The sequence below is a fragment of the Oncorhynchus kisutch genome, linkage group LG25 (assembly GCF_002021735.2).
Source record: "Oncorhynchus kisutch isolate 150728-3 linkage group LG25, Okis_V2, whole genome shotgun sequence".
Taxonomy (NCBI): Eukaryota; Metazoa; Chordata; class Actinopteri; order Salmoniformes; family Salmonidae; genus Oncorhynchus; species Oncorhynchus kisutch.
The window spans coordinates 39,377,178-39,397,394 of record NC_034198.2 but is presented as its reverse complement, the minus strand read 5'-3'; the positions used below and the strand labels follow the sequence as shown (position 1 = coordinate 39,397,394).

Sequence of the window (20,217 nt, the reverse complement as noted above, 5' to 3'; positions counted from 1 at the left end):
TTTTGATTGACGTTCAGAAACATTGTCCAATCAAAAACATCAGTGCGAATCGGTGGGCGGGATGTATCTGTTATGGGACAGTTGGTGCGGGGTGTGTTTTCAGAAGCTAGCTAATATAGATTTGCAGCACACGATCTGTACGTTTTTATTGTATATATATATTTTATATAACAATCATGACATCTACCATTGATGATAGTGACAAAGAAAAGGTAAGTTATGAGTGATATACGTGAATAACATCTTATCGTTAGCTATTTGGTTAACGAAACGTTAGCTAGCTAGCTGTAGTTAGATAAGACAATTTAGCTAGCTAGGAAGTTTATGAGACGGCTCACTTTCTACAACGGTACGTTATTTAGCTAGCTAACGTTATTCGTACAATCTTTGATAACTTAGCGGACTAGCTAATGAACTGAAACACTATCTAACTTAACTATAACGTACATTTTGTTTTTAAATTGAACCTTTATTTAACTAGGCAAGTCAGTTTAAGAACAAACTCTTATTTACAATGACGGCCTCCCGGGAGAACCTGCCTTGTTCGGGGGCAGAACGACGCCATTTTTATTTTTTAACCTCATCTTTCGGTTACTGGCCCAACGCTCTAACCACTAGGCTACCTGCCGCTCATGGTGTGGTAAACGCAGTGGTGTAAAGTTTTAAGTACAAATATTTTAAAGTACTACTTAACATCAGGCTAGGGTCTATTTTTCTCCACTTTTTTGGGCGGTGTATCTGTACTTTACTATTCAATTTTTTGGGAAACGTTTACTTCACTACATTCCTAAAGAGAATAATGTACTTCTTACTCCATACACTTTACTTTCCCTGACACCCAAAAGTACTCATTACACTTTGACGGGAAAATGTTCCAATTCACACACTTATCAAGTGAACATGTGGTCATCCCTACTTCCTCTGTTCTGGTTGACTCACTAATCACACATGTTTCGTTTGTAAATGATGTCTGAGTTTTGGAGCATGCCCCTGGCTGTCAATACAAACAAATTGTGCCGTCTGGTTTACTTACAATAAGGAATTTGAAATAATTTTTTACTTTTGTTACTTAAGTACATTTTAGCACTTCAATTCACTTCTGATAATTAAATATATTTAAAACCTAAATACTTTTAGAGTTTCTCAAGTTGTATTTTGCTGGGGGACTTTTTCTATTGCTGGGTGAGTCATTTTCTATTAAGGGATCTTCACTTTTACTCAAGTATAGAAAGCATTCCATTTTCTTTGGTATTGGTCTAGCTAACGTTAGCTAGCTACTTCATTTAATGTTATTTTCACAATATGCATTTATTGTATAGTCACCAATTTAGGCTACTTTAGTTTTGACATAAAATGCTTGATATTGTAGGCTCTCTACAAAAAGCTGGGCTTTTATGGCACAGAGGGCAGTGCATCGGCTTCTTCAATAATGTCAGGCAATAATGTCAGGCTTGCTGGTTCAATTTATGCTCCTGCAGTTTCCTCCCAATCACTATATTTGGAATGATATGTGGCTAGATGGCTGTTGATTTTTTTCCAGTATGGTGCACAGACCAGTGAGCGAACCATTGCCTTTGGGGGACTTGCAACATGGCACTAACAGGTTACTTTTTGCATTGCATATTCTTTGGTGCACAATCCATCACAATGTTATGTGCAAAGCATATTGTCCTGGCCTATGAAGGGAGAACTCAGATGGCTTACATATGGAGTTGCTTGGAATTGGAAAGGCCTGTGGTTTAATAAATAAATAAAAAATCCCTTATTTTTCATTTCCTGTGAGACTTGAAAGAGGAAATAAATTTCTAGTCCTTTTGATTTCTGTTGACTTTGCAAAGCTGAGTATCAGAGTTCAGGCAGTGGTATGGTGAAACTACGAATAGGCTGTGGATCATTCACACGGAACTAGCCTGTATCTCTGAATCATAACATCTGGATCAAGTTTATGATCAATGTTTCTCATCAAATTAGATTTCACCCACTCAAACAAAAAACAGTCCTTCAGCTGGGAGATATTTAGCCTTGACAACAATAACCATAGGGAGTGGTAAGGTGGCACCAACAGATCTGGGACCAGGCTAGTAGAAACATACACTAGCGGACTCTTGGGAACCCTGACTGACTTGTTTTGGGAAAACGGCTGGAGTTATTCAATCCCAAGTATGAGTCACATATCACAGGACTTTGAATTCAGTGAAGAGTAATGGGAGTTACTGGTAATCCACTCTAAAGAGAAAAATAGCTTTTGTTTGTTAGGCCTACCTGTATACACCTCTCCACTCTGTCCTGTACTGTCTAAGGTCACATTCAATAGTGCATGGGTAGTCAACAGTAAGGTTTTCAAGAATGTGTTATGGAGTTTGGACTAGGTGGCCCTGAGAGACATGATCCGCTGTAATCTACTCCCATGTCTCATAGGTAGTGTCTAGGACACTTGTTGTCCAGGCCTCACATAGCATAACAGACAGCATTCCCTTCCTGTGAATTCCCTCATCTTGAATTTTTTATTTAACCAGGCAAGTCAGTTAAGAACAAATTCTTATTTTCAATGACGGCCTAGGAACAGTATAGATGAGAGATATTCAGAGATGAGCATATGTAACATATTTTTACAGATGAATGATTCTGCCAACTGGTAGTTGTGAAACCTTGTCCTTGATTCTCTTCCCCTCTCTTAGGCCCTCTCTGTGTCTGTGGACCTAAACAACGATACCTCTCTACTCATCGACATTCCTGATGCACTCTGTGAACGAGACAAAGTCAAGTTCACTGTTCACACCAAGGTATGTATTAAACACTATTTAACTGTCTTTATCCCTCTGATATATTTGATCTGAAGTATACTGAACAAAAAAATATAAACGCAACATGCAACAATTTCATAAATTGTTGCTGCGTTACAGTTCATATGAGGAATTGAAATAAATGTATTAGGTCCTAATCTATGGATTTCACATGACTGGGAATACAGATATGCATCTGTTGGTCACAGATATCTTTTTAAAAAGGGGGTGGGGGGAGGGGGGGGTCTTATGATGGACCTCAGGATCTCGTCGTGGTATTTTTGTGCGTTCAAATTGCCATTGATAAAATGCAATTGTGTTCGTTATCCGTACGTTATGTCTGCCCATACCATAACCCCAACCCCACCATGGGGCACTCTGTTCACAACGTTGACATCAGCAAACACCATACCATAACCCCACCATGGGGCACTCTGTTCACAACGTTGACATCAGCAAACACCATACCATAACCCCAACCCCACCATGGGGCACTCTGTTCACAACGTTGACATCAGCAAACACCATACCATAACCCCAACCCCACCATGGGGCACTCTGTTCACAACGTTGACATCAGCAAACACCATACCATAACCCCAACCCCACCATGGGGCACTCTGTTCACAACGTTGACATCAGCAAACACCATACCATAACCCCAACCCCACCATGGGGCACTCTTCACAACGTTGACATCAGCAAACACCATACCATAACCCCAACCCCACCATGGGGCACTCTGGTCACAACGTTGACATCAGCAAACACCATACCATAACCCCAACCCCACCATGGGGCACTCTGTTCACAACGTTGACATCAGCAAACACCATACCATAACCCCAACCCCACCATGGGGCACTCTGGTCACAACGTTGACATCAGCAAACCGCTCGCCCACACTATGTCATACAAGTGGTCTGCTGTTGAGGCCAGTTGGACTTACTGCTAAATTCTCTAAAATGACGTCCATCAAATTTTGAGACACTTGTGGCATTGTGTTGTGTGACAAAACTGCAAAAAAGATAGTGTACTTTTATTGTCCCCAGCATAAGGTGGGCCGGTGTATTGTTTAATTAGCTTCTTGATATGCCACACCTGTCAGGTGGATGGATTATTTTGGCAAAGGAGAAATGCTCACTTACAGGGATGTAAACAAATATATGTGCAAAATTCTAGCGAAATACGTTTTTTTTTTGTGTGTGAATGGGACATTTAATTTAACTAGACAAGTCGGTTAGGAACAAATTCTTATTGACAATGACGACGCTGGGCCAATTGTGCGCTGCCCTATGGGACTCCAATCATGACCGGTTGTGATAGGGCCTGGAATCGAACCAGGGTCTGTAGTGACGCCTCTAGCGCTGAGATGCAGTGCCTTAGCACCACTCGAGAGCCCCATGGAACATGGGACCAACACTTTACATGTTGCTTTCATATTTTTTGGTTCTGTGTGCATTTTTTGTTCTGTTGTTAATGATTTAATTGTTATTAATTTAATGAATTTAATTGTTTATATTTAATGTTAATGTTTAATTGACTTGAATTGTCTTGTCTGTCTCACCAGACCACCCTGAGCTCCTTTCAGAAGCCAGACTTCTCTGTTCCTAGGCAACATGAGGACTTTATCTGGCTCCATGACGCTCTGGTTGAAACTGAAGACTACGCTGGGCTCATCGTGAGTGTCCTGTTAAATCCACCAAACACACACACTGGTTTGAGACCACGCTGGGCTCATCGTGAGTGTCCTGTTAAATCCCCCAAACACACACACTGGTTTGAGACTACGCTGGGCTCATCGTGAGTGTCCTGTTAAATCCACCAAACACACACACTGGTTTGAGACTATGCTGGGCTCATCGTGAGTGTCCTGTTAAATCCCCCAAACACACACACTGGTTTGAGACTACGCTGGGCTCATCGTGAGTGTCCTGTTAAATCCACCAAACACACACACTGGTTTGAGACTACGCTGGTCTCATTGGGAGGGACTTGAGTAGTCTATATCAGTGGTTCTCAACTGGTTTTGCATCGGGGCCCAAATTTAAACAGGTTGTCTGTCTGTCGCGACCCAGTATTCACATCGCAATTTTTTTTGTTGCCAAAATACAATCAGGAAAACTGTTTCTGATGCTATATAGACATTAAATGTAGCAACTATATGACAAGGGAACAAAATTCCCACCCCTTGTCAATATCCCTGAAGAATGTTTAACTCACTGGTTTGAAACCACAAAAATCTACCAAAATGGTGTTGCTAATAGCTCTATATTAAGTTAATTAATTTCTACACAATTTCTACTGGGTTTAAGTTTAGACTAGAGTATTTATTTTTGTATTTTACACCCCTTTTAATTTTTTTTGTCTCATTGCTGCTCGGGAGAGGCGACGGTCAATTTATGACCTGCCTAAACACGCTCCTTAACACCCACCTGCTTAACCCCGTGTGTGTGTTGTGTGTGTGAAAAAGAAACATTCCTTTTTCGGGACCCTTTCTTTCATAGATAATTTGTAAAAATCCAAATAACTTCACAGATCTTCACGGTCAAGTGTTTAAACACTGTTTCCTATGCTTGGTCAATGAACCATAAACAATTAATGAACATGCACCTGTGGAATGGTCGTTAAGACACTAACAGCTTACAGACAGAAGGCAATGAAGGTCACAATTATGAAAACTTAGGGCACTAAAGAGGCCTTTCTACTGACTATGAAAAACACCAAACCAAAGATGCCCAGGCTCTCTGCTCATCTGTGTGAACCTGCCTTAGGCATGCTGCAAGGAGGCATGAGGACTGCAGATGTGGCCAGGGCAATAATTTGCAATGTCCGTACTGTGAGGCGCCTAAGACAGGACGGACAGCTGATCGTCCTCACAGTGGCAGACCACGTGTAACAACACCTGCACAGTATTGGTACATCTGATCATCACACCTGCGGGACAGGTACACATGCTAAGTTTGCTGAAAATAAACGCAGTTGATCGTGAGAGGACATTTCTTTCTTTCTTTTGCGTTATATAATTTTTAATGAAAAAATAAAATATTTTGTTTGTATATATTTTCATTTTCCATTAAACAAAAAATATTTTTTGCTCAGGCACTCGTGACCTGTTCAAAGCAGGTCGTGACCCACCAAAATCGCTGGTCTACGAAACACACGCCACTTATTTATAGTTGACTGTCATGTCACAAGTTCACCGTCTGTCATTACATGTAAATCATAGGAGGTTGGTGGCACCTTAATTGGGGAGGAGGGGCTCATGGTAATGGCTGAAGTGGAATGGTATCAAATACATCGAACACGTGGTTTGCATGTGTTTGATGCCATTCCATTCACTCTGTTCCTAATAATAATAATGAGCCGTCCTCCCCTCAGCAACCTCCACTGATGTAAATGTTATTTGATGAAGGGGAAAGTGCAGAGGACTCTGTAGTGTCTGCTCACGTGATTTTAATAGCATCGACTCTTATCAACTGAGTTTTTTTATTACAGCTCTGCGTACAGGAATTATGTCTGTGGGTGGTAGGAGGTTGCTGGTAGCTGGTGTAAGAAATCTTACCAGAAACTTCATCCACTCGCCTCTCCTCCCTATCTGTCCAGATCCCTCCAGCGCCCCCGAAGCCAGACTTTGAGAGCCCCAGGGAGAAGATGCATAAACTGGGCGAGGGAGAAGCCACCATGACCAAGGAGGAATACACCAAGATGAAGCAGGAGTTAGAGGCGTGAGTTTCCACCCTTGTCCTTGTGTCCAAAGCTTAATTGGCACATTTAAAAAAAAAATATATATTTATTTGTTTCTCTTGAAGCTTGTGCTTAATGATTCCTATGGGAAAGATTCTGGTGATCAGTCTGTGAGCTCTGTCAGTTAGTAATTGTCTGTCTACCGTCTCTCTTCCAGTGAGTACCTGGCTGTTTTCAAGAAGACTGTTCAAGTCCACGAAGTATTTCTGCAGCGTCTATCTTCTCACCCCATCCTGAGCAAGGACAGAAACTTCCAGATATTCCTGGAGTATGACCAGGATGTGAGTTTGACACTTGGAGAAGGAAACCAATAAAACACGTACTCGTTCATTAGAGCATACCGTAGCAAAAACATTTAGCAATGGAAAAGGAATGTTCTGTTATTTGACAGTTCAGATAGTACCTCTGTTTTTTGAGTCATTTTCTTCCATGTTGTGCCTACTGAACACTACTCTTTGGTCAGTACTGTAGGAGGGAGAGGTGGGGACAGTACTGTAGGAGGGAGAGGCGGGGACGGTACTGTAGGAGGGAGAGGCGGGGACGGTACTGTAGGAGGGAGAGGCGGGGACGGTACTGTAGGAGGGAGAGGCGGGGACGGTACTGTAGGAGGGAGAGGCGGGGACGGTACTGTAGGAGGGAGAGGCGGGGACGGTACTGTAGGAGGGAGAGGCGGGGACGGTACTGTAGGAGGGAGAGGCGGGGACGGTACTGTAGGAGGGAGAGGCGGGGACGGTACTGTAGGAGGGAGAGGCGGGGACGGTACTGTAGGAGGGAGAGGCGGGGACGGTACTGTAGGAGGGAGAGGCGGGGACGGTACTGTAGGAGGGAGAGGCGGGGACGGTACTGTAGGAGGGAGAGGCGGGGACGGTACTGTAGGAGGGAGAGGCGGGGACGGTACTGTAGGAGGGAGAGGCGGGGACGGTACTGTAGGAGGGAGAGGCGGGGACGGTACTGTAGGAGGGAGAGGCATTCTCTCTATCAGGGGAGCTGTTAGTCAACTAGGTGTCAGCTGAGACAGCTATTTGGAACAAAAAGGGCTCCACAAGAGGAACTGTTGCAGTTCACGTAATCAATGTTACGTTGCGAACTTGTACTGTGGTGTCATTAGCTGAGTCATGTCTCCCGAGTAAGTCCTTTCCCTTCCTGTGATTGGTCCGTGTAGCTGAGTGTACGGAGGAAGAATGCCAAGGAGACGTTTGGGAGTTTCTTTAAGAACATGGTGAAGAGTGCTGATGAGGTCATCATCTCAGGGATAAAGGTGGGTGTGGCCTCCTCATATCATACAATAGCTCTGTTTCGAGCACATCAAATCCATGATGCATTGTGGGTAAATGCTGACTGACCGATCTACAGATAGTAATGAGTAGTTATTTTTTCAACGTAAGGTGATTTGTAGCAGTCGCCTGCACTATTGGCTTCAATGTCAAACAAGCCCAATGCTTTTACTGTGGATTTACGTGGAAATCCATTTTGTGAGATCGGCTATGCATTTAAATACTAGATAGAGGAAAACCATACGATGCATTACAGCAGCAGACTCAAAGATCAGATCGAGACACGGAAGGTCACGGTTCAGCCGAGCAGGGCCCTTCATATCCACAATGAAGATATGACATTGTATGTGTGGCTGTATCTTAGGCAGAAGGTTGTGTGAGCCGGTTCCAACCAAAACAAAGGAAGTCTAAACAGGATTTTCAGCTTGCAGGCAGATGCTGGAATACGTTTCTGAGTGACAGTGAGGGCTTTGCATAGGCTCTTTGTTACCATTTCATATGTGGAACTACATGCTTTTTAAAATAACGGTTCTGTTCTAGAACAGTATTGATCACTTTCTTTCCGGGGTTCCGTTTGTCTGTTCCCCGAACCAGTTCCAACCCTTGCTTTTTAAATAATTTTTCTTGCAGGAAGTAGATGATTTCTTTGAGCAGGAGAAGACCTTCCTGCTTGATTATTCGTCCAAGATCAAAGACTCCACTGCCAGGGCGGAGAAGATGACCCGCTCCCACAAAAGTAGGACTATGATAACAACACCAACAAACATCTGTTGTCAAATATGAATAGGAAATATCTCTTTGCTTTCTTGTTATTGATAAGAACATTTATTTTTATAAAGCTCTTTTATTACATCAGCAGTTGTCACAAAGTGCTTTAAAGATACCCAGCCTAAAACCCCAAAGAACAAGGCTGAGGGGTGGCCTGTCCTCTTCTGGCTGTACCGGGTAGAGAGGAACCAGGCTCAGAGGGGTGGCCTGTCCTCTTCTGGCTGTACCGGGTAGAGAGGAACCAGGCTCAGAGGGGTGGCCTGTCCTCTTCTGGCTGTACTGGGTAGAGAGGAACCAGGCTCAGAGGGGTGGCCTGTCCTCTTCTGGCTGTACCGGGTAGAGAGGAACCAGGCTCAGAGGGGTGGCCTGTCCTCTTCTGGCTGTACCGGGTAGAGAGGAACCAGGCTCAGAGGGGTGGCCTGTCCTCTTCTGGCTGTACTGGGTAGAGAGGAACCAGGCTCAGAGGGGTGGCCTGTCCTCTTCTGGCTGTACCGGGTAGAGAGGAACCAGGCTCAGAGGGGTGGCCAGTCTTCTTCTGGCTGTACTGGGTAGAGAGGAACCAGGCTCAGAGGGGTGGCCTGTCCTCTTCTGGCTGTACTGGGTAGAGAGGAACCAGGCTCAGAGGGGTGGCCTGTCCTCTTCTGGCTGTACCGGGTAGAGAGGAACCAGGCTCAGAGGGGTGGCCAGTCTTCTTCTGGCTGTACTGGGTAGAGAGGAACCAGGCTCAGAGGGGTGGCCAGTCTTCTTCTGGCTGTACCGGGTAGAGAGGAACCAGGCTCAGAGGGGTGGCCTGTCCTCTTCTGGCTGTACCGGGTAGAGAGGAACCAGGCTCAGAGGGGTGGCCTGTCCTCTTCTGGCTGTACCGGGTAGAGATTTAAGAGTACATGATAGTTCTAACATTCATAGATGACCAGCAGGATATGTGGTGCAACTTCTTCCACTATGTTATCCATACTGGGTGTTGATTATCTTGTTTTCTCTCTTTGTTTCAGATGTTGCTGATGATTACATCCACATCTCTTCTACTTTGAACAGTCTCTCTGTCGATGATAACACAGCACTTAAAAAGTGAGTCAACAATATCAATATATTCCAGTTGTTACCTCAAGCCAACAACCGGTTACAAAATTAATGTTTATTTTAATTTTAATCTCTACCCCAGTATCAGAAGGAGAAAACAAATGAAAAAAAAAAGTTTGCTCAACTATTTATAGGTTTGTGTGTTCCCTTCAGGCACTTTGAGAAGTTATCTGACCTGTTTGAGAAACTCCGGGTAAGAACCACAGTGCTGATCTTATGCACTCCTCCTCAACTATTGTCCATTTTCATTTAAATTCATTTTGTGAAGTCAGCAATACATTTAAACACTTGTTTGCTTTTGAGTTGTGTATATTTCACTTTTTTATATATATATATATATATATCTTTATTTATTTTGTAACATGTAAAGTGATTAGTCATCTAGCAGATGCTCTTATCCAGAGCGACTTCAAGTTAGTGTATTCATCTTCAGATGTCTAGGTGAGACAACCACATTTCTCAGTCATAGGAAGTACATTTTTCCTCAAAGTAGCCATCAGCTAGTAATGAGAAGTCAAGTGTGAGTGTTAGTTCACGAAAGGCTAGGGTGTTATTTTGTATGTGTCTGACCATGGTGGTAGTGTCCCATCTCAAATCAAACTGTACCTGTCACAGGCTTCTTAACAACAGGTGTAGACTAACAGGGCAATGCTTAATTACAGGCCCTTCACAACAATGCAGAGAGAAATAATGGAAAGAATACAATGTGAGGAATAAATACACAATGAGTAATGATAACGTGGCTATATACACAGGGTACCAGTACAGAGTCCATATGCAGGGGTACGAGGTCATTGATGTTAAATGTACATATAGCCAGGTGTAAAGTGACTAGACACGCAGGATAGATAATAGACAGTAGCAGCAATGTATTTGATGTGTTAAAAAGGTTAGTGCAAAAAGAGGGTCAGTGCAGATAGTCCGGGTAGCTATTGGTTAACTATTTAACTAACTGGCAGTCTTATGACAATGGGGTTAGAAGCTGTTCAGGGTTCTGTTGGTTCCAGAGCTGGGCCTGTGACGTCATAGAACACAGATTTGTATTTATTTATGACATCACTCTACCCTCCACTTTCTTCTGGGATGACCAGATGGAGAGATGTAAATATAAATCTGTGTTCTGTCTATCCGTCTGGTCCTGCCTGTAGAAAGTGGAGGGTAGAGTGGCGTCGGACCAGGAGCTGAAGCTCACAGAGCTACTACGCTACTACATGAGGGACATCCAGGCAGCCAAGGTGAGCCACCTCTAGTCTGCCAGTCTGTTTCTCTCTCCAAAACACCGATGAGCTTCTATTGACCGTTGAATTGTTGGCATGAGATCCATCGAACTGTTGGTGGAACATCCAAGACCTCCAGAGTGCTGGAGTTTATTTCATTCTTTTGGAATAGTTTTATTCTAAATGCACCTGGAAACGCGATAGGTGTGCTTGTTACTTACATTACCTGGAAACGCGATAGGTGTGCTTGTTACTTACATGACCTGGAAACACGATAGGTGTGCTTGTTACCTACATTACCTGGAAACACGATAGGCGTGCGTGTTACTTACATTACCTGGAAACACGATAGGTGTGCGTGTTACTTACATTACCTGGAAACACGATAGGTGTGCGTGTTACTTACATTACCTGGAAACACGATAGGCGTGCGTGTTACTTACATTACCTGGAAACACGATAGGCGTGCGTGTTACTTACATTACCTGGAAACACGATAGGCGTGCGTGTTACTTAATTACCTGGAAACGCGATAGGCGTGTTACTTACATTACCTGGAAACACAATAGGCGTGCTTGTTACCTACATTACTTATTTCACGGACAAGAAAATAACAAGCTTATTGTCACCACATATAGAAAACCACTAGATCCGTGATGTTTCTGCTTATAACCATAAGTTAAGTATAGAAATTCTAAGATGTGTCAAATAAATGAGATCCAGCTCAGGACTCCAGCTATGTATTTGGTTTGTAAACTTGCTAGCGAAGTGGCTAGATGTCAAGATCAATCTTCTTGGTCACAGCAGAGACATTCAACCCCCTCCGGGATCAACATCTCTGTTGCGTAATGTTTCTTTTTTTACGTCCCAAAAATAATAAGAAAAAAAACCTTTTGTACTGAAATAAATCCCCGTTGTGTGCACATTCGGTAATACCATCAACCCCGGTATGGCACAGAAACGGTATGAACATCTGGATACCACCCTACCCTATTAATGTGTGTGTGTGTGTGTGTGTGTGTGTGTGTGTGTGTGTGTGTGTCAGGACCTGTTGTACAGACGGGCCAGGACCCTGGCAGACTATGAGAACAGTAACAAGGCTCTGGATAAGGCCCGGCTGAAGAGTAAAGCTGTTGCTGCTGCTGAGGAGCAACAACAACAGTGTCTGCAGAGGTTTAACAAGCTTTCTGAGTCGGGAAAAAGAGGTGTGTGTGTGTGTGTGTGTGTGTGTGTGTGTGTGTGTGTGTGTGTGTGTGTGTGTGTGTGTGTGTGTGTAAAGCCTGTCCTATGCTTCCCAGTGGAAACTGTTCATTTTTTCCTGTTGCAGGGTAGCCTAGTGGTTAGAGCGTTGGACTAGTAACCGGAAGGTTGCAAGTTCAAACCCCTGAGCTGACAAGGTACAAATCTGTCGTACTGCCCCTGAACAGGCAGTTAACCCACTGTTCCCAGGCCGTCATTGAAAATAAGAATTTGTTCTTAACTGACTTGCCTAGTTAAATAAAGGTACATTTAAAAAAATATATATATATTATTCACCTAGTTTAAAAAAAAATCAAAGGTCCTTTTAGGGAGTAGGTGAACACACGACATTTTGCTTTTCACCTAGTGGAGTTCTGCTAGGAGCAAACTGAACCTAATGTATTCAGATGCCTTTTTACACTGTGGCTGTATGTTTGGGGCAAACATGTTGTAACGTAATACAGTACAGTGAGTTAACAGCATGGTGTTCTCTTCGACAGAGCTGACCAGTTTTAAGGGCAGGAGAGTGGTGGCTTTCCGGAAGAATCTAATAGAGATGGCTGAGCTGGAGATTAAGCATGCTAAGGTGGGTCAGACTGGAGACTCATTGTCCTTTTATTTATTTCTTTATTTTATATGTATTTGGGAGAGAGCGATTCAATCCCACATTGTCGTGTTTATATATGTGTGTGTGTGTGTGTGTGTGTGTGTACATATGTGTATATACAGTTGAAGTCGGTAGTTTACATACACTCAGGTTGAAGTCATTAAAACACATTTTTCAATATGTCCACAAATTTCTTGCTAACAAACAATAGTTTTGGCAAGTCGTTTTAGGACATCTACTTTGTGCATGACACAAGTCATTTTTCCTACAATTATTTCACTTATAATTCACTGTATCACAATTCCAGTGGGTCAGAAGTTTACATACGCTAAGTTGACTGTGTCTTTAAACAGCTTGGAAAATTCCAGAAAATAATGTCATGGTTTTAGAAGCTTCTGATAGGCTAATTGACATCCTTTTGAGTCAATTGAAGGTGTACCTGTGGATGTATTTCAAGGCCTACCTTTAAACTCAGTGCCTCTTTGCTTGACATTATGGGAAAATCAAAGGAACTCAGTCAAGACCTCATAAAAAATGTTTTGTAGACCTCCACAAGTCTGGTTCATACTTGGGAGCAATTTCCAAATGCCTGAAGGTACCACATTCATCTGTACCAACAATATTACGCAAGTATAAACACCATGGGACCACGCAGCCGTCATACCACTCAGGAAGGAGATGCGTTCTGTCTCCTAGAGATGAACGCACTTTGGTGCGAAAAGTGCAAATCAATCCCAGAACAACAGCAAAGGACCTTGTGAAGATGCTGGAGGAAACGGGTACAAAAGTATCTATATCCACAGTAAAACAAGTCCTATATTGACATAACCTGAAAGGCCGCTCAGCAAGGAAGAAGCCACTGTTCCATATCTGCCATTAAAAAAAGCCAGACCGCAGTTTGCAACTGCACATGGGGACAAAGATCGTACTTTTTGGAGAAATGTCCTCTGGTCTGATGAAACAAAAATAGAACTGTTTGCCCATAATGACCATCGTTGTGTTTGGAGGAAAAAGTGGGAGGCTTGCAAGCTGAAGAACACCATACCAACCGTGAAGCATGGGGGTGGCAGCATCATGTTGTGGGGGTGCTTTGCTGCAGGAGGGACTGGTGCACTTCACAATAGATGGCATCATGAGGGAGGAAAATTATGTGGATATATTGAGGAAACATCTCAAGACATCATTCAGGAAGGTAAAGCTTGGTCTCAAATGGGTCTTCCAAATGGACAATGACCCCAAGCATACTTCCAAAGTTGTGGCAAAATGGCTTAAGGACAACAAAGTCAAGGTATTGGAGTGGCCATCACAAAGCCCTGACCTCAATCCTATAGAACATTTGTGGGCAGAACTGAAAAAGCGTGTGCGTGCAAGGAGGCCTACAAACCTGACTCAGTTACACCAGCTCTGTCAGGAGGAATGGGCCAAAAATCGCCCAACTTATTGTGTGAAGCTTTTGGAAGGCTACCAGAAATGTTTGACCCAAGTTAAACAATTTTAAAGGCAATGCTACCAAATATTAATTGATGGATGTAATCTTCTGACGCATTGGGAATGTGATGAAAGAAATAAAAGCTGAAATAATTCACTCTACTATTATTCTGACATTTCCTATTCTTAAAATGAAGTGGTGATCCTAACTGACCTAAAACAGGGATTTGTTTTCTATGATTAAATGTCAGAAATTGTTAAACTGAGTTTAAATGTATTTGGCTAAGGGGTATGTAAACTTCCGACTTCAACTATATGTATGTGCACGCTACAGGTGGTGTTACCTGCTAGACCAGGCCCAAGCACAACACTACATTTTTATTGGAAACGAGATACCTAGTGAGTTGCACAACTGAATGCATTCAACCCGAAATGTCTTCCTCATTTAACCCAACCCCTCTGAATCATAGAGGCCTGAATCCATGTGCACGTCATCGCCGTCCAAGGAGCTTGTTGTTGTTGGCGGTCAACTGCCTTACTAGAGGTTCATGTTATGTGGCAGGGATTTAGGCTTGTGCGGTATACCGTGTATATACCATATTCTGGGGATTTGGGAAGAGACATGGGATGGTTTTTCCAATACTGTTGAAACTATTTATTTTGATGTTTTTTTAAAAATACATTTGAATATTTTATAGCTACTTTTACAGTAAATATAGCACCTGCAGTAAACTTGTGCAATAGGTTAGAAGATAGTCTTTTTTCTTCATTTTCACCTGTCACATGATATTTTTTGATTTATGAAGCTTCCTGGTAGTTCCCAATCACGTGGTATTTGCTGACAAGCACACAACGACAAGAGACCTGAGCCTTGTGAGTCACTCACTGTTGTGCATCATGCTCCAGGTGATCTAGTTACAGTAGGGAATTCACTACTAAATGTTTGCCAGTTAGATATCTGCCAACTATTAAGTTATTAACTGTTGTAACGTGATAAATGTTCTGCAGTTTGGCTTGCTAATTTAGTAGCTAGTTAGCTTCTTGCAAAATCGAGCGTTGCTTGCTCACACCAGAGAATCCCCTCCTGGATCAAGAGCTGTGTAATATTTGTTAAGTGTGTGTAGCGAACTGTGAGTAGTATTTTTTTTTTTTAGCTACTTGTTTAGGTCAGAGACTATTAAATGTTTACAATGCGCTCGTTAGCATTTTGTTTGGATGGGATTTTCTATTTTTTATTTATGGGATTTTACATGTACTTGTTAGCATTGATAACCTTCGTTTTACACAGTCTTAGTGGGTTTGAAAACAGCGGTTCAGTGCCGGTATTACCGAATATCCCGGGTATGGCACAAAGTCAGTATGACAGTCTGCCCAAGCCTAGTCGTGGATGACGTTATGTGGTGTGTATATATTGTGCCGTAATCCTTGTGAAATGCCTGTTGTTATGGATATGATACTGATGTCTCTGTTCTCTCTCCTTACAACAGAACAACATGTCTCTGCTGCAGGACTGCATTGAGCTTTTCAAGAGCAGCTGAGGCACTGGTCTCTTACCAACCCTCCCTGACCACTGACCAGCTGGGCTTGGCGCCAGTCGGTTTCTGCTCTCTTGCCAACTCCTTATGGAATCGTCGTGCAAAACCGTGACTGGAGTAGGAAAAATCACAAACTGGATCTGGGACCAGGATACTGACCAGCAGGCTTTGAGAAGGGAACCTCGATACCCATCCTCTCCACCCCACATGTGTCAAACTATTCCATGACGGATTTTCGCTCCACCCTTGTACTTGATTGATGAATTCAGGTCACTAATTAGTAAAGAACTCCCCTCACCTGGATGTCTAGGTCTTAATTGAAAGGAAAAAACAAAAACCTGCAGCCACTGTGCCCTCGGTTGAATGAGTTTGACACCCCTCTAGTCCTGTGGGAACCTGGATACCCAATGCCCTCTACCCTCTTCCTCCAGGGGAACTTGGGTCGTGTTCATTAGGTCTCACACTTGAAAAACTTCACTTTGTAACGGAAAACAAAAATGAGCATTTCTTATTGGACAAGATTAGATAGTTCCTTCCCGTTTCACTCATTTGCGGGGAGTTTCGTGCCTTGAACCCGATCCTGGATACTCCCTTCCTCCATCCCAAAAATGCCACTTCAGAAACCTGCATATGTCTGTTTGACTGTTTTCTGCCTGGATGTTTAGTCTCTGTCCACCTGCCCCTCCGTGTCTCCTTCTACCACCTCCGTGTCTCCTTCTACCACCTCCGTGTCTCCTTCTACCACCTCCGTGTCCCATGGAACACTCCCCTTTAGTGATGACAGCATTCCAGAACAGGGAGAATTCAGCATCCTGCACCATCTTCTGACCTTTCTCCTCCCATCTGTTTTTCAATCGTGGGTTATCTGAATGATTTGTTTTGTAGATGGATTACGCTTGTTCTTGTGTTGGATTCTCTATTTTGTCCGGTTGGTGAAGCCTTATTGGAAGAAGGACCTCATTCTGTGCGTCTGATTATGATCATGTTTATAATTGTTTTGGTTGCTTTTCAAGGCACGTGCCGACTAACCCCGTTACGCCCCTCACTTGTACATATAAAGAAAGACAGAATTGAGGTTGAATTTGGTCCTAGCATAACAGTGAAACTATGGCAGAGTGGAGTCACAGTAATCTGGTGTTTTTTAATGGTGCATGCATTAGCTAGCTATAATGGAATAGTTTGGTTTAAAGTGGCGTTGCAATGAGAACCATTCTCGAATACCAGTCTGAAGAGTGACTGCTGAGCTCAGCTGCTGCCTCTCTCTGGTTTGTAATGGAACAGTTTACAGGATCCTTTTAGGCCACGCTGTAGCAAAAAAAATTTTTACATTGGAAAACTTAAACAATCGTTTCTTATTGGACAAGTTCAGATTGTCCCTCCTTGTTTTGGTACCTTAGTGAATAGGACCCAGATGGGAGCAACTGTTTACAAAGAGTGTATAAAGTGGCTGGAAGGGGGGGGGGGGGGGGGGTACTAATTTGGTGCCTAAATAAAGATGATTTAGAATGCGTCCCGATTGTCCACCATTGTGCCAACGTCTGCATTTGCACAGTCCCGTCATGGATTTAAAAGCATTCGGTTGATGAAAGCATTGGCTGAAGGGAGTTTCCACCATTTGTTAAATGGTTTGACGGTGGAGTCTGGAAATGCTCACTTTGGGAGAAGGGTGGAGAATTGGGACTTGGCCTAATACTCTATTTTTCCATTACCATACTTTTGAGATCAGGCTGAGTTGAACTCGCTCCAAACTGCCAAGTGAAGAGACATGCTTCTTTTTCATGATTTTTGTGTGTGTGGTAGTTTGTCCAACAGTGGTGGTACCACACAGAAATGCTTTGGCTGTACCTCAGGAATGGCAACAGGGCTCTTTCCGCGTATTCGTCTACATTACTGCCGGTAATAACTGGAGCCAAGTAAATTGTTTTTTTGTTTTGAGACTTCCATATATTTTTGACAAGTTTACTTCCACATAATATGGACCAGTTTATTTTAATTTTATTTTTTACTACAGACCTTGTCAGTGTCGGCGCTGGTAGTTGCCAACGTTTACTGCCGTGATACCAGTGATTCATCGGCCCGGTCTAGACTAAAGAGTGACTAGTGAGTGCCAGGCAGCTATGGTTTCTGTGCTAAGTGAGTCAATATTCAGTGGACCAGGCTGAGACCTGTGACACTGTTAGTGAAGTCCACCCATAGTAGAGGACTGTATGCAGTTGGTTCTAGTTAACATTTGAAGCACTAGACTTACATGGCCATATTGGCTATTGGAGAGTAACTCTGGTCCCAGCACTTATTCGGAGGTGTGTGTGTGTGTGTGTGTGTACTTCAGCGTCAGCTTGTAGCTGTTGTCTGTGTCCCAATTCTTTCACATGCTTCCCTAAGTGTGCACTTGTACACTTCCCTTCATGGATTTTTAAAGGGACTGACTAGTGTAAGAAAAATGGGGGATTCTCCCATGCTTACACCAATGATCCAATGCTTTTAATTGTGTGGAGAGGATGAATGTGCACTACCTAGATAAGTAGAATGTTCCTGATATCCTGCTGTGTTTACTAGTGTGGCTTCCTGTGCACTTCGTCATTGATATCCTGCTGTGTTTACTAGTGTGGCTTCCTGTGCACTTCATTGATATCCTGCTGCGTTTACCAGTGTGGCTTCCTGTGCACTTCATTGATATCCTGCTGTGTTTACTAGTGTGGCTTCCTGTGCACTTCATTGATATCCTGCTGCGTTTACCAGTGTGGCTTCCTGTGCACTTCATTGATATCCTGCTGTGTTTACTAGTGTGGCTTCCTGTGCACTTCGTCATTGATATCCTGCTGTGTTTACTAGTGTGGCTTCCTGTGCACTTCATTGATATCCTGCTGCGTTTACCAGTGTGGCTTCCTGTGCACTTCATTGATATCCTGCTGCGTTTACCAGTGTGGCTTCCTGTGCACTTCATTGATATCCTGCTGTGTTTACTAGTGTGGCTTCCTGTGCACTTGCTCTTAGGTTAGTGTTGCTCAGTACATCTTCCTATCCTCCCATCCAATCATCTTGCTTAGTACTGCTGGTGCAGGATTGGTTTGAAGAATTGCATTTTAGGGTTCTTATTTCTCCTATTGCTTTATGTTACTGACGGAACCTTTTTTATCATGTTAAACTAGCCTGCGGTGCCGGGCTTGTTAGCCTGCGGTGCCGGGCCTGTAAGCCTGCGGTGCTGGCCTACTCCTTATGCATTTGTCATGCCATTTTTGACTTGGTAAACAAATCTGGGACCGGGCTGTGGGGGAGACCACAGATCTGGGACCGGGCTGTGGGGGAGACCACAGATCTGGGACCGGGCTGTGGGGGAGACCACAGATCTGGGACCGGGCTGTGGGGGAGACCACAGATCTGGGACCGGGCTGTGGGGGAGACCACAGATCTGGGACCGGGCTGTGGGGGAGACCACAGATCTGGGACCGGGCTGTGGGGGAGACCACAGATCTGGGACCGGGCTGTGGGGGAGACCACAGATCTGGGACCGGGACTAAACATATTAACCTGTAAAAGAAAAGGGTTCATATTGAAACAAAAAGGATTGAATTCTTTGAATTGTTTTGGAAATTAAGTGATTTTATTTTGTACATTCTATCTATGGTGGTAAATACTTAACAATAATTTCCATGCCCATAGAGGGCTGTCTTATAAAGTGCTGTTTTTGATAATTGAATGGATTTCTAAATCATTCCAACTGTGTGAATTACTTAGTTTTTCTCTCACCGAGCATCACTTTTTAAAAAAAAAAGGGAAAAAAAAGAAAAACCTTTGCAATAATTACATTAAATTAAATAAGTCCTACTTTCCAAAATCCTTAATGTGTTAGTCTCTTATTAATTAACCTTGTGTGATATCATTCTGATGATACTGTTACTATTGAAATGATCGTCAACTGTTACCAGGACCATGGTACCCTCACACCAGCAGGTGGTGCAGTCTGCGTACTGAAGAGGATGTGAGAGAGTAGACCCAACAAGCTCCGTCTCACTGCAGGATTAACACATTCTCCTAATGTCAAATTTCAGTGTTTATTTAAAAAAAATCTAATTGTATTGGTCTCATACAAGTGTTTAGCAGATGTTATTGTGGTGTGGGGGCTGTGCTTTGGCAAGGTGGGTGGGGTTATATCCTGCTCGGTTGGCCCTGTCCAGGAGTATCGTCGGATGGGGCCACAGTGTCTCCCGACCCCTCTTGTCTCAGCCTCCATTATTTATGCTGCAATAGTTTGTGTCGGGGGGGGGGGGGGGGGGGGGCTAGGGTCAGTCTTATATCTGGAGTATGTCTCCTGTCTTATCTGGTGTCCTGTGTGAATTGAAGTATGCTCCCTCTAATTCTCTCGAGGACCTGAGCCTCAGGACTACCTGGCATGATGACTCCTTGCTGTCCTCGGTCCACCTGGTCGTGTCGCTGCTGCAGTTTTAACTGTTCTGCCTGCGGCTATGGAATCCTGACCTGTTCACCGGACATGCTACCTCTCCCAGACCTGCTGTTTTCCGACTCTCTACCGCACCTGCT

General features: G+C 43.5%; 1 protein-coding gene across 3 annotated transcripts; it reads left to right on the top strand.

Moving 5' to 3' along the window:
* The first annotated feature begins 53 nt into the window (after positions 1-53).
* Positions 54-19,515, top strand: LOC109870122 (sorting nexin-5-like). 3 transcript variants are annotated; one of them, XM_020460478.2, is made up of 13 exons: positions 54-212; positions 2,679-2,783; positions 4,354-4,464; positions 6,390-6,511; positions 6,688-6,811; positions 7,693-7,788; positions 8,435-8,540; positions 9,565-9,640; positions 9,806-9,845; positions 10,801-10,887; positions 11,915-12,074; positions 12,609-12,694; positions 15,631-19,515. In XM_020460478.2, the coding sequence occupies exons 1-13, from the start codon at positions 177-179 to the stop codon at positions 15,679-15,681; spliced, it is 1,200 nt and encodes a 399-aa protein (XP_020316067.1). In that variant the 5' UTR covers positions 54-176; the 3' UTR covers positions 15,682-19,515. The 3 variants fall into 3 exon arrangements, 2 of the variants coding, with proteins under 2 accessions (XP_020316067.1, XP_031660720.1); XR_004205445.1 differs by having other exon boundaries at positions 62-212; positions 11,915-12,266; XM_031804860.1 differs by lacking the exon at positions 54-212 and adding an exon at positions 1,060-1,603.
* The last annotated feature ends 702 nt before the right edge of the window (positions 19,516-20,217 follow it).